At 38.4% G+C, this 14,230-nt stretch overlaps 1 protein-coding gene across 43 annotated transcripts in view; it reads left to right on the top strand.

Annotated features, from left to right (window-relative positions):
- Positions 1-14,230, top strand: part of NEB (nebulin) — a 115,794-nt gene that overhangs the window by 73,317 nt on the left and 28,247 nt on the right. For 38 of the 43 annotated variants that reach the window (XM_069861623.1, XM_069861615.1, XM_069861616.1 and 35 more), the window contains 20 exons: positions 148-258; positions 424-528; positions 1,183-1,287; positions 1,668-1,772; positions 2,871-2,975; positions 3,276-3,380; positions 3,915-4,019; positions 4,664-4,768; positions 6,958-7,062; positions 8,961-9,065; positions 9,240-9,347; positions 10,167-10,271; positions 10,619-10,723; positions 10,816-10,920; positions 11,484-11,588; positions 11,709-11,819; positions 12,300-12,410; positions 12,846-12,947; positions 13,064-13,162; positions 13,749-13,847. In XM_069861623.1, coding sequence (XP_069717724.1) covers positions 148-258; positions 424-528; positions 1,183-1,287; positions 1,668-1,772; positions 2,871-2,975; positions 3,276-3,380; positions 3,915-4,019; positions 4,664-4,768; positions 6,958-7,062; positions 8,961-9,065; positions 9,240-9,347; positions 10,167-10,271; positions 10,619-10,723; positions 10,816-10,920; positions 11,484-11,588; positions 11,709-11,819; positions 12,300-12,410; positions 12,846-12,947; positions 13,064-13,162; positions 13,749-13,847 — 2,106 coding nt within the window. Of the gene's footprint in view, positions 1-147; positions 259-423; positions 529-1,182; positions 1,288-1,667; positions 1,773-2,870; positions 2,976-3,275; positions 3,381-3,914; positions 4,020-4,663; positions 4,769-6,244; positions 6,350-6,957; positions 7,063-8,960; positions 9,066-9,239; positions 9,348-10,166; positions 10,272-10,618; positions 10,724-10,815; positions 10,921-11,483; positions 11,589-11,708; positions 11,820-12,299; positions 12,411-12,845; positions 12,948-13,063; positions 13,163-13,748; positions 13,848-14,230 lie in introns of all 43 variants that reach the window. The other 5 variants (XM_069861613.1, XM_069861648.1, XM_069861649.1 and 2 more) reach the window with 3 other exon arrangements.

Below are 14,230 nucleotides of genomic sequence, written 5' to 3'. Positions count from 1 at the left end.
ACAGAAAAATGAGTAAAGACTTAAGACAGAATTTCCTGCCGTGCAGCTAGTTGGCTGCTTCAAAGTACCGTTAGGTTGGACGGTGAAACTTTCTTTACTAGCAAGAATACCACAAGATTCCTAAGTGATACTGCTTTTCTTTTTCAGTCTAATTATATATACACGGATACTGCAAAGAAGATGTGGCCTAAATACAACGTGGTACTGGATACTCCTGGATACAGAACAGTTCAGGAACTGAAAACCCATTTGAGTGAAGTAAGTTCTATATTGTCTTATCTATATTGTTTGCTATAATTAAGCTCAGACCCTCTCACTGTGTTTTTTCTGAAATACATGAGATGTTACAATTGCAAAGCTGTTCAGCTGCTAAATGAACATGTGTAACAGAGAAATAATTCATGGACCTCTCTTTTTTTCCAGCTGGTTTACAGAGCTGCAGGCAAGGAGCTGAAGACAAAATATACTTCTGTCCTTGATACACCTGACTTCTTAAGAGCCAAGCAAGGACAAAAAATACAGAGCCAGGTGAAAAATTTGTACTCATAAAAAAAAATAATTAGAGGATCTGTCTTAATATAATCTTCAAGTACAGCAAATTCTTTCCAGGCAACTTCAAAGCAGTGTAGAATTCCTAGAGCAGATATTTTAAGTGACCATTGCTCATTTTTAAGTGGCTAAGGATTTCACGTCAACCATGTTCAGCTTTATCCATCTAAAATAATGCATTGAATCCTGGTCCAATCCCTTTCAGATTCTCTGAAACTCTGTCTTCATTAGCAGAGTAAATATTTTTATCCATCTACCTTGATTCATCAAGATTTCTTTATTCATTCGTTGTTTGATTTGTTAGCTACAAATGTTGTGCAATTTTTAAACTTGCAGAACAAAATGAAGATGAAAGTGAAAACCAGATGGCCTGGATGCTTTTATCAAAGCAAGGTCTGGGCGTAGGGCAGGGAGGTCACATGTCACCTTTGGTTTTGTTGACTTTCACGGCTTGTGAGCACTTAGAGAATATGAGAGTATGAGTAGAGAAAGGTATGGAAGGGGAAAGGGTGCATTATTTTTTCCTGGGGTAGATTGTGTATACATCATGAATTTACAGTAATTTTTCAGAGAGATAAAGTAAAACTTATTTTAAAAGTATACGTTTTTGATTCTTTTCTTCTTCTACTGCAGTACTTGTATGTGGAGCTGGCCACAAAAGAGAGGCCTCACCATCACGCTGGTGGTCAGACTCCAGCCTTTACACACGCTAGGCATGTGAAGGACATGGTCAGTGAGGTAAGAGGTTTGTTTGGGATAGCTCTGTTGAACTGTTTAGAATTTAATTTCTAATTTTAGTAATAGTTTCAAGGCTCAGATCTGTTTACATTACATTTAATTTTCTGTCTCTTATGCTTAAGTTCCACACACATTTTGCTTATAAATTGTGCTAAAAAAGCACACCCTTTTAATACATTTTAGTATTTTATCAGACAGCTGTTTCGAAGGGCTTGTTTGCAGAATCTGAGGCACAGTAAGACCAAGACTCAGAAAGAGCTGAACAGTTGAGCTTGTTTGCCAAAGATTTAACAGAAGTGTTTTGCAAAAACGACTTTGTGCACTCAGCAAATGCTTCTAAGACTAAAGATATAACTCTTGCCTTTTGCTGTCTCTCTTAGAAAAAGTACAAGACCCAGTATGAGAAGATGAAGGACAAATACACGCCTGTCCCTGACACACCAGTCTTGATCAGAGCCAAGAGAGCGTACCTGAATGCCAGTGATGTACGTAGTCCATCAATGCTTTCACCACTGCTTTTTCTTTCTTCTGGTTTTCCTCTCCCCTCTTTGATCTCCCCAGTCTCCTCCCCTCCTCCTTCTTCTTCTCTCCCTCTCTCTCTCTCCCTCTCTCTCTCATAAACTAGGTGACCCCACTTGCATATACGTTTCCATTTCATATTACAGATGTTAAGTTTTTACTTGATGTCACTGTAATGCTTTCTGTATTTATTATAATTCATTTTCCATTGCACTGAAGTGTGCAAAACAGATTCACAGTAGTTTGCTTACACGTGGAATGGTCAAATAGTGCAAACTGGAGTGAAATGATTGATGCTGATGCCAGAGCGGAATAGCATTTATGTGATAATTTCATCTCAGCTTTGTGTCAAAAGTGAACTTGCACATCACTGAAAATGTGCTCATTTTTTAATTTAGAAGTAGATGAAAGTAATCTGAGCTGCTTCCCGTAAGATTGTTAAGGTGAGGCTGATTTGTGATTTAAGGCACTGGCTGAGTACTCTGCTCATTCATGAGATCTTTGCTACGTATTTCAGATCACACGTTGTATCCTAAAGGATATGTGCTGGGCTGGTGCTTTGTTCTAGCCATTAGTCTTACTGCTCTCTTAAGAATGATTTTTAAATACTGCAGAGGTGCTTCCCAGCTGTTTTGCACACCTGAATTCCTCATCTGAGCAAGTCTTTATCCTGGAATGATTGGAACGATCTTCCTTCTTTCTTCCAGATCAGGACATAGAAGAAAGGCTAAGTAGGTTTTTTTTATAGCAACAGTGGCAGTGCCACTGCTTTAGAGAGTAGCCCAGGGATACATGGATGTTTTTTCCTCAGTCTTTAGTCTGCAAGTGAATATGATGCAGTGTTGCTTTAGGTGGACCAACTTCTCTCTCTCTAATTTTCAGCACAAGCCTCAGTCAAATTGCAGTAGATTGTAGGCAATTGCAGCTCCTTAGAATTCCTCAGGGCTTACGTTAGGATGTTGAACAGCAACATGTTCCTGGATGTCATTCCTAAGAGGGAGGAGATTTAACTAAAATATTACAGGTAAATATAATATATTCTTTTGCATTATTTTTCTTACCAGTTGCGCTACAAAGAAACCTTTGAGAATGCCAAGGGCAAATACCACACCGTGAAAGATGCTTTGGATATTGTCTATCATCGAAAGGTCACCGATGATATTAGCAGTGTATGTATATATTTTCATTCCTAATTTATGTTTTCCATTTAATAGCCTAGAATATGCCATTTCTGCTATTGCTCTATTTAAGTGTGTCAAGTAATTAGAAAAATATAATTAGGACTGTCAATATTGACTTGCTGTGGAAGATTATGGACTTGATTGCCTTCGGTATTAGAAAGGTGGATGCAAGCAAATCTGTTTTCCACCAATTTGTTCTGATAATTCAGGAGGAGTTTCATGCAGCTGCATGGTCTGGAGTGTTCTGTTCTCAAATAGTTTTTCTTAATTCTTCAATTTTCTTTGTAGGTGAAATATAAGGAAAATTATATGAGCCAGTTAGGAATCTGGAGATCGATCCCAGACCGTCCGGAGAATTTCCATCATCGCGCAGTCACGGATGCTATTAGTGATGTAAGTTCAAATAGTTCCTGGATGTGAGAGGTTGAAAATCCTAACTAGGCTTCAAAAATGAAAGTGAAATCTTATTTCTTGAGAAAGGGAAGGCGGCTGGAATGTTCAAAGTGATTTACATTTTTACCTGGCAAATCTGTGAAATGGCAGAGCAAGTCAGATGCTGAAATTGCAGCCCATCTCCTTTTAGAATTAGTAGAACGGCCTTAATTCATTTCACTTGCATTGACTGAGGTGTGTTTGTTAACCACATAACCGTTAATTGTACATAGCTGTACGTGTACAATAATGCCTTAATTGTACAAGAATAAATGGTTTTTAATTCACACAGGGACTCCAGTAGCTCACGACAGAGTAGGTATGTGAATAATTTGAGACCATCAGAAAAGTTTGAGTAACTGTAACTTCTTTTATAGTGCAAAAATAATGGATGTAGCTCTGTTTGTGACGCCTTGCGTTGAGGTGCTGTTTCAGCATTGATCAGCTACTGCTTGGTGATGCTTAAAATGGAATCTTTTTACTTCTTTTCCAAAGGTTAAATACAAGGAAGACTTGTCATGGCTCAGAGGCATCGGCTGTTATGCGTGGGATACTCCAAGTTTTGCTCTGGCAGAACAGAATAAGGTGCTCTACAGTGGGGTAAGTACAGCGCTTTGAATTGTTGCTAAACGGGTTTTTTTGACATTTTCTTACATTGTAGTGAAGTTTTTTGCTGGAGAATCCAGTTCTGACCTAGACGTAGATATGAATATAGAATCATAGAGTCATTAGGTTGGAAAAGACCTTAGAGATCATCACCTTCAACCATACCTGTCTACTACTAAATCATGTCCCCAAGCACCTCATCTACCTGCTTTTTAAACCCCTCCAGGGATGGGGACTCAACTGCTTCCGTGGGCAGCCTCTGCCAGGGCTTGAGAACCCTCATAGTAGAACTTAATACGTAGTATGTAAAATTTCAGTTCTTACTGTAAAGGAAAACAGAGGCAAACCATTTTTTACTTATCCCTTCTGTCCCTTACAAAGATATCAGCTCCATGGTAATTTTTCCAGTGATTCTAATGTACCTTTAACTTTCTGAAGATCTGAAATTTCCCTTGCTTGATGTGATGGTTACATCCTGCAAACTACTACAGTGTCTCATTTGTGGATGTTGAATGCGCGTAGACAACAACTCTACCATGATTTTGCTGCACGTTGCTTCTAAAATCGTATGTTTTCAGTGACCCTTATTTGGGTTAACATTGGAATGTTTTCCTGTGTTTGTTTTTCTTTTCCTCCAGTGTAAGTACAAGGAGACTTTTGAGAAGACTAAGTCTCAGTTTAAGTATGTAGCTGACTCTCCAATTAACAAGCATTTTAAGCATGCAACTCAGTTGATGGATGCGGTAAGTGTTAAAGATTTCTGCAGTCTCATACTGGATTAGTAAGTGAGTTTATGTTGACACTGAGTTGAAGGTTGATCTTCCCGATGAAATTGCAAATAAATTAAAATATATTCAGGCTTAAAGATGTCTTAAGGTCAGATTAAACTCTCAAAAGACAAGGTTATTCCTATTGTCTGCCTGAGTATTAGGACAGGGCAGGTTTGCAGTACCTAAAAAGTGAAACCCTGACCCCTGTTCTGTTACTTTGCCTTTGTATAGGAGCATTTGCTGACAGGTAAATAAATATGAACTTAAATAATGGTGATTATTTAGTAACACTGATTGCTGACTGTCAGCTGAAAAAAGGTATAGAGAGAATCACAATTACTTTCCTGAAACATGGGAAAAACCCTTCATCAGTGTTAGGAAGATCATAATATTCCCAAAGCTGTCATAGCTTTGTTTCAATTCAGATATTTTGCCTTGAATTCTCCCACTCTGCTACTTAATTCTTCTTACTTTTTTCCTGTAATGCTAAAGAAATAACAAACACAACATAGTAGCAAAGGGGCTCGAGAGAAGCCCCTGGGTTTGAGATTAGAATCTCCAATGGGTTGCTAGGAATATCCCACCCACAGGACAAAACCTGCTGAAAAGCACCGTTTTCTAGGTGGCGTAGAAATTCTCCCTGGCTTACAGCTGGCACACCACGCCAGACTGATGCTTTGTGCTAAAGCAGAGTGTGTTTACACTACCACGTCCTGGTTTTAATTCTTTTACAGCAGACTTCAGGGTACATTGCTTACCCATCAGGAGATGTATGACAGTATTACCTGTTCTAGTTAAGAAAAACTGTTTCACAACAGATACCGTTCCAGTACCGCTGTTGTAATTTCACTTAATTTGATCAGCAGTAAAACAGAATTAGTAATGGGAGATTATTAGCATTCAGTCTTTTTATTGTTCATGGAGCAAATAAGGAAATAGTATGAGAAACATAAACGAGTAGAATTTTAGCAAGGAGGGCTCCATACATTTAGGTAAGGTCATTTAAATGTCTTGTGCTATGTACGTGATGGGGTTTGTGACAAGGGTTTATAATTTTTGCTTACAAAATATCTGATGATAATGTAACATTCTGTTTTACTCTTGCACTTCATATGTTCTCTTTGTATACTCAAACCAAGAATCTAATTCCACACAGAGCTGCTTCTGCAGTTATTTTTCATGAGGAAAGTAAGTGATACAGAAGCTTATTGAAGAGTGACAGGGGTAGACTACAGACATCCTTAGAAATGCCTGTGGAAGTGCATGTACCATTTGCAAATATTTTCTGTTTGTGTTGTTCTTTTTCAATATATCTTTCTCTTTTGGATATCAGCTTCAATCCCAGCTTTTAAATAGTCCACATAGGGAGGTTTCAATGGTTAGAATGATGATCTCGCTGTGTCTTCACTCTCTTTTATTTGTTACGCTTTATTATGCCATTCTGAGCAGAAATTATATAAGGCTGCCTATGAGAAGCTCAAAGATAGGTACAGCGTTATTGTGGATGATCCCAGGAACCTCCTGGCCAAGTGGGGGACTACTCTGAGCAGTCAGGTACTGTAGGAGCACCAGCCGGGGCTGCCAGCCAGTGCCTGGTTGGGTTCCAGCCGCTCCGTCTGTGTGGAATGTCGGGCAGCATCATGGGTCTCTGCTGTGATGGTGCGATGCTTTAGTGCAGTTCATCAGACAGTCCTTGTTTTGGCACCCAAAAAGAACTATTGCTTTTTGAGTGAGCTGATCTCTACTGTATGTACTTTCATAACTTGTGCATCAATTGACATCTGGGGTCATTGGAGAGGTTTTAAAAAATGCATGCTGTTTATTTTTCATTACCCCTCTTTTAATGACCTTTACAAGCATGATCTTCTTAAGCTGAACACAAGCGACAGTGACACATTTGGCTTTTGAGTGCCTTCACCTTAATGTATAATTTACTCTTACCTCCCAAAAAATATTTTCACCGTTTCCTTAATTATGCAACTCTTGCTATAAGCACCTGGCACTCCTAAAGGTAGAGATGTAAATTGTATGCGCAGCTGAATGAATACATACAGTACCTCGCCTAAATCTCTCCACTCTCAAAGTGTCTGGGATCTAGAGCTGTGTTGTTGTTATGGTGTTCACCAGTCTCTTTTGTGCTTCGTTGCCATTTGCATGAACAGAAAAAATATAAATCCTTTGCCAAGATGCTCCTGCAACAAGGATGTAATGAAATTCTGAGGCCAGATATGCTGACAGCTCTCTACAACACATACTTATGGAGCCAGGTAATACGAAGAACTGCTGCTGTAGGAGACATTATATTTACAATTCAGCTGCTTGGACTTCTAATATTTAATGCTTGGGAATTCTCTACATTTCTGTGGGTATCAGACTCCGAAGTTTTGTTGATGTGCCTAATGCTGGCTGTGATAAAATATTTTTGAAAACAGAACATTTACCCTAACTTGGGCTTCACTCAACTCAGCCTGATTTTGCCTCCATTTTCTCCTTTCATTATCAGTAATTGCTATAGAATATTTCACATACTTACATGAAGAGCCATTTTCTATACATTTAAGATATTTTGTTTGCTTTTCCTGGTATTTTCCTAACCAAGTTTTCATTCTGTCACTGTTTCTTGGACTGGCTACCCCTCACAACACAAGTCCCTTAACGATGAAGTAATTTGGCGAGTAGATCACAACATTTATCTGCTACTCTGCCTGAGAACAGGGTCAGACTGTGCCTGGATACAGAGCAGAGTCACAACTCGCTTCTGAGTGCTCGTAGAAATGGTGAAGGTGCACAGGTCTGGAGTAAATAATGGTCATCGGTTTCTCTACCTGCTGCTTTTAAGCAAGGCTAGCAGAGCAGTCCTCACACAATCCCATAATTCAGTTTATTGCAAATGTAGTCTCTCCTTTTGCCAGTTCTAACAAGAATCAGAAGGTAGAAAGTGAGCACAATTCATCCATTTTCTCATGCAGAGCAAAGAGCCCAATGTATTTATGTTTCTGATGATGTAAAAGAAAACCTGTAGTGACTCATACACTATTGCAAAGAATTGATTTTCCATATTCGACCTTCCTTTAATCTGGATTCCAGCATATATAGTTTGTTGGTACCAGCTGGATGAAAACGTGGCTTATTAAATAACTGATACATACTTCTGCTCTGAAATCACAGCAGTAACCTCACTCTTTTTAATGGTAAAAATGATTCCTGACTGGGCCAGATGAAGTATCATTTAAATTGTCAACTGGAAATTTAACACTAGAAAACAATTCCGTGAGAGGGAGAGGAGTGTTCTTCTCTGTCAGTATTAGCACAACTAATAAAATTCTTCAGTACCGAGATACTGAAGGTCTTTACTAGACATTTTTGTCAAATTTTTCTGCGGATTTCTAATATCCCATTTAAATCTCCATGCGGGTAAGTCTGAGTATGTTTGAAAGGGAAAAAAGCACTCTGCCTGACCTGCATGTTCATCTGAGTTCACGTCATGCTGTGATTTGTTGTTTGTATAGAATTTCTTATGTTATCTGTCCTGGTCCTGTTTCCAAAGCATGGTTTTATTTCCTGATGCAAGATAGAGCATGAAACTTCTTTGTAAGAAATGTGTTCTGCCCTCTCCCACTTGCCCTCTGGCCACCCACGGGGAATCTCCATCCTTGCTATAGAGCCTCTTCTCACCGAGTTCTGTGAAACCCATTTAGAGTCCTGAGCAGGACAAAGGGATCTTTAAAACAGACGTTATCAAAGCATTAATGCTGCTATCAAAACCTTTAAAATATCCTGGCATTATGGTGTATTCAGTTGATATTTTTATGTTCCGTTGAGTTAGATGTTTTAAATTTCTCTTCCTTCTGATGAATATTTAAGAATGAAATATTGTCCCACTGTTAATTTTAAAAGTCACTGATCTGCCAAGACTGCCTTTTCAGCTCAGTCCTGGAGATTTAGGAGAGAAGTGAAGCTTTTACACTCAGTAAACATAAAATTTACCACAGAGCTAGGTGGGCTCTTAGACAAATAAAGGCCTTGTGAAGTTTACCTTGTGCATGTCCAGCTTTCATTGGCTTTGGTGGGAGGATTTTGCAATTCTGTGTATGAACAGAATTGTATCTCCTGAAGACGCTTTGTCCTGGTTTGCGTGGTTAACGAACGCTTTCCCAATCACCAGGTTCAGTACAAAAAGGACTATGAAAAGAAGAAAGACAAGTATACGACGGTTGTGGATACTCCTGAACACTTACGGACTACAAAAGTCAACAAACAGATCAGTGACGTAAGTGCAGTCAGCCCTTTCCAAGCACACCTCCTTCTCTAATCTCTGACCTTTTAATTACCATAATTAACAGTATGGCGTTTTCAGTAGTCCATTATAAAACATTCCTTTTCTGGATGTTTTTTTGACTGACACCAAGAATGTCAAGATATAATCAATAATTTGTATCTTCAGATCATTTACAAGCTGGAGTACAACAAAGCGAAGCCGAAAGGCTACACGACAATCCATGACACACCTATGTTATTGCATGTACGCAAGGTCAAGGACAGAATAAGTGATGTAAGTACATACTCCTTGTCTGTGGGATCAAAAAGGCACATAATTAACTTTTTTCTTTGATATGCAGTATATTTTACTCATAGAGAACACCATTGTTGAAAAATTAGCGTCTTCTTAGAGCATTTTGGGTTTGTCTGCATGTGGAAGTCTCTATGCGTTTAATACCTTTTCAAAAGACAGAGTAGAGTGGAAAAGTATTCAGGAAGTTTTTTGCACATAGTGTTCTCCTGTAGCTCTGGGAACATTTTTACTGGAGCAGAGCAGCCCTCACTAGAATAAAAGCTGTGAGCTAGAACTGATATCTAATAAAAATGTGGATTTGAGGAGTTAGGTTCTGGCTTTTCCTCCTGTATTGGCTTGTGGCTTTTGAGTAAGGTGCTTCATACCCTTTCATTCATGGGAGTTGGGAATATGGAAGGTAAATATTCTGACCTAAAATAAATATGTATTTTGATTGTGGAGCAATAGAAGGCTAAAAAGAAGAGAGAGAAAGGAAGATAAAATGGATAGAGTAATATCATAGGATTTGGGAGTCCTGGTCCTAGTTCCTCCTCCTAGGTTTTCTCTTCTTTGTATTGTTGTTCCTTAAAGATCCATAAATAAAACGAGGTTACTCTCACTTCTGTAACTCCACATGATACTAATAATAATGACAAGAGACTGAGCACCATGAAAGTCATTCCAATGCTACGTGGACTATCCATATGATGAGTAAACCTAGGAGGGAAAAATAACTGTATTATCTGGATACTAACTTGCATTGTTGAGAGACAGGGTTATACTATATTGCAAACCTTTTTCATGTTTCTCTTCCTTTAGCTGAAATACAAAGAAGTGTACGAGCGGAATAAATCTCACTGCAATGTCATAGCGGATTCAGTTCACATTAAGACTCCGAGACATGCTTACAAGCTGAACAGCAACGTGAGTTCAGTTTTATTAACACTTTAATTTTATTAGGGGTAATGGTGGGGCTGGGAATTGAGACCGTGATAAATTACGTTCAGTTCCATTAAAATTTTTTGAATCCTGACATTACTTCTAATTCTTACGCTGCTTGGATAAAATATGTGATAATTTATTTCATGCCAAAGTGCTCACTCTTGCACGTTGTCCTTGAGGTCACTGAGGGAGTTCCTTGTATGTTCCACATCAACTGTTCTGCTAATCCCCCTCTGTTTTCTGACAGAGACACAACTGTCCCAGAAATGAATGTCATGTGTAAAGTACACAACTTCCAATTAACTCATTTCTTGTTTCCCTATAAACAGTTGGATTACAAGAAGAAATACGAGGCAGCCAAGGCTCACTGGCACTGGATTGCTGACAGGCCTGACTTTGTTCAAGCAGCCAAATCGTCTCTGCAACAGAGTGATGTAAGGAAATCAGAACAAACAACGTTCCCTTGCCCTGCATCTCTCATGTTCACAATAATAATTCTTTTACCTTTTATTTTTCCTTCCTGCAGTATGAATACAAACTGGACCGGGAATTCCTCAAGGGATGCAAACTCTCCGTCACAGATGATAAAAACACGGTTTTGGCTTTAAATAATGCCATCTTGGCGAGCGATGTAAGTACTCGAACACTCGCGTTTTTGTTCTACTAGAACTTTATGTAGTAAGTAAAGTTCTTTGTTAGAACTAAGATTGGATTAAGAATGGAGTTCTGACAGGTCAGTCTCACTTCATTATTTTGTTTGGCTTCTTTATTTCACTAATGAATTGGCAAAGACTGAATAAATTTTACCTTGTAAATGTCACTAGTTCATGGATTAAATAAACATTCAAAATTAATAATGCCTGAACACTCTAAACCTTTTTTGGATCTCTGCATTTATTGACATGAAAACATCATCTGGAGAAAGCAACAACAACAAAATCTGCTGGTTTAACTTATGCATGACACCAGGTATCTTTAATAATTACCAGCAATATATTCAATATATTAATAAAATTCCAAGTGAGAGCTATAGGATTATGTACATTGCAATGAATTTATCTTTGAAAACACCAAAATGTGGGATTGTCAGTGAACTTTTGCACTGAGAAGCAGTCACAACTGTAGCAATGTCTTTTTACGTTGCCACAAGACAAGATATATGTTTCCTAAATTGGTATCTTCTCTTCCTGCCAGATAAAATACAAAGAGAAGCACAACAAAGCTCGAGGGACATACCATGTTGTTCCAGATACACCTCAGATTCTCCTGGCCAAGAATGTCAGCTCTCTTGTATCTGAGGTAAAACCTCTGACAATTATCTATTCATTTTAAGTAGAAGCTTTGAATAGAGGGGGTGAGGGACTGGGGAGGAGAGGGCTTGAGTTGCTGCTTCTACCTGGTTTTATTCTGTGCTTTCAGAACAAATACAAAGAACAAAGCAAGAAGCAGCTTCCTCATGGATCTTACACGACGCTGCCCGAGACACGGGACACTGCTCATGTGAAAGAGGTGACCAAGAATGTCAGCGAGGTAGGTGCCGAGCACAGTGACAATTTGTGGTGATATTATTACCTGCTGCCTATTACTGGTTAGATTGTGCCGTGTTTCAGTAGGCAGGCAGCACGTTTGGACTCTTACTGTAAAACACCCAAGGAATCAGTGCAGATTAATTCCTAGTGAGACTTCAACAAGGAGCTAAACGCATTTGATACTTGAAAATCTGTTGAAATACTCTGGAGAAAAGTGACAGACTGGAGTGCTAACGGGTGCCCTTAATTCACATTTTATCTTTCATAGAATAAAGTTTAAACGTTAATTGTTATCTCCAAATAGCAAGCTTTTTTGATCTAAAGTGTGAATTGTGACTAACAAGGAGGGATCATACACTTTGAGACTGAGGGGGCTGCATTTTATCTGTCTTCACCGTTTCAGTGAGCTTATTTCTGAGTTTTGGCAGCATTTAATTCCACATGAAATTAAAGAGATCACATTTAACTTTCCTCTTAACAGACAAACTACAAAAAGAAGTTTGTGAAGGAGAAAGGCAAGTCAAATTATTCTGTCATGCTGGAGCCTCCTGAAGTGAAACATGCCATGGAAGTTGCTAAAAAACAGAGTACAGTAAGTTTATCTGGTGTTGTCATGAATTAAGTAGCTTTTGTAAGCAAAGTCAATCACAGTCAGGTGACAAAAACAAAAGCTCAGATCCTTCTGGATTTCTTTCAGGCGTAATCCTGAAAGATCAAGCTGTAACTATTTACAAATATAAAACTGAACATAAAAAAATTATTGAAAATCATATTTCTACTTAATCTCATGATTGGATTTAAAATAATCCAGTGCAAATCTCATTTAATAATTTTCTTTATCTCTTACAATACAGATGGAATTGCACTTGTTTATTTCTTCATTTGTAGACAACTTATAGAAACACGTTCCCAAATCCATTCCTTGTGGAATGAACTTTCCCAGCAATATTGCTGTGCCATTATTAGGTATATTCGTCATGAACAAGCCTCAGTAATTTTCTCTCCTCTGTCTGTCATCCTGCATTAGGTTGAATACAAGAAGGATGCCAAGTCGAAGCTCCACTACACACCGATAGCGGATCGACCAGATATTAAGAAAGCAACTCAGGCTGCCAAGTTAATCAGTGACGTAAGTGCTTTTAAAGTCTTCTGGATGATTTTTCAGCAGGAATTTTAGCAGCGTCAGTAAAGTAATTAAAAGCATATGTCATCACTACTAAGCTATACTCTTTTTTCCTTTGTTAGATTGAATATAAAAAGCGTGGAGAAGCTGGCATTGGCGTAACCATGCTGGGACGTCCAGATATCGAACTGGCAAAGGAGGTGTCCAAGCTAACAAGCCAGGTAATCACAAAACGTTAACTTTGGAGGGTCTTAGTAATATTATATCTGAAATTATTTCTAGATTAGGGGATAAGGGGATATTTTAAAGGGAGCACATTAGAGTAAAAATTAAATCCCAATGAAAAGTATTTCTTTGTTAAATAAACTTTTCTGACAACTTATTAAATGTCACTAATGAAGGTATGAAATGGTGCTGTGACAAGACCTTTAAACGCTAAGGCTGAAGTGTTAGCCTTGTTCTATTTTTCAGTTTCTTTGCATATTGGCTTTAAAAGAAACAATCTTTTGACCTGACTCTTGTTATCCATCCTTTATGAGATGGACATGCAGTTTCTTTCAGCCACTTCCTTACTATTCTCTGCCTTTAAACAAATCTTCTGTTTTGAAGTTCATTTGCTATATTAATAGAGTCTTGCTTTTACACAACGACCACGTTCTCCAATCAGTCTGAAACACGTGCTTGCTATTTTCCGTGGCAATATTTCCCAACGGGACTTCAATTCAACTCAGCTCTTTTTCACCGCTTTGTGTTTTAATCCTATAATTATTTGCATTTCTGATCTTGCTTTCTTGCTACGCATTATAGGCAGAATACCTCAAACGACATATGAGAGGGCATGGAGCTGCATCTTATGATACCCCATGGATGAGAACCTTTAAGAAAGCTAATATGCTAAGTAGTCATGTAAGATAATTTTAAGTGACACATCTGAGAATGCTATTTTTATGCATCTGTCTCTTGCTTGCCTATTATCTTATAATTCCAAGCTGTTAAAGGATTTATGATGCACCAGTTGCATTGGATCTTTTTGTGTCGAAGAAAGGTGTTGAATGTAGAAAAACTCGTGAGACGGCTCGGTTAGTTGTGACTCTCTCATTTTCCTCTGGAAAAGCAGTGCATGGGAACTCTGTGCGAGTGAGGAACTTGTTTCAGAAACACCACATGAAGCTTGAAAATTTATTGAGCCCTTCCTAATGGTTTGGGAAATGGCAGGGTTTTTAATGGCAGTTTTCAACGCACAGGTTTTCATTCACCTTTTTCACCCCCAAACCCAAACGTATGAGCTT

Source organism: Phaenicophaeus curvirostris, chromosome 7 (genome assembly GCF_032191515.1).
Source record: "Phaenicophaeus curvirostris isolate KB17595 chromosome 7, BPBGC_Pcur_1.0, whole genome shotgun sequence".
NCBI classification, from domain to species: domain Eukaryota; kingdom Metazoa; phylum Chordata; class Aves; order Cuculiformes; family Cuculidae; genus Phaenicophaeus; species Phaenicophaeus curvirostris.
Note: the sequence above shows the minus strand (reverse complement) of the source record. Positions and strands in the feature narration are given on the sequence as shown.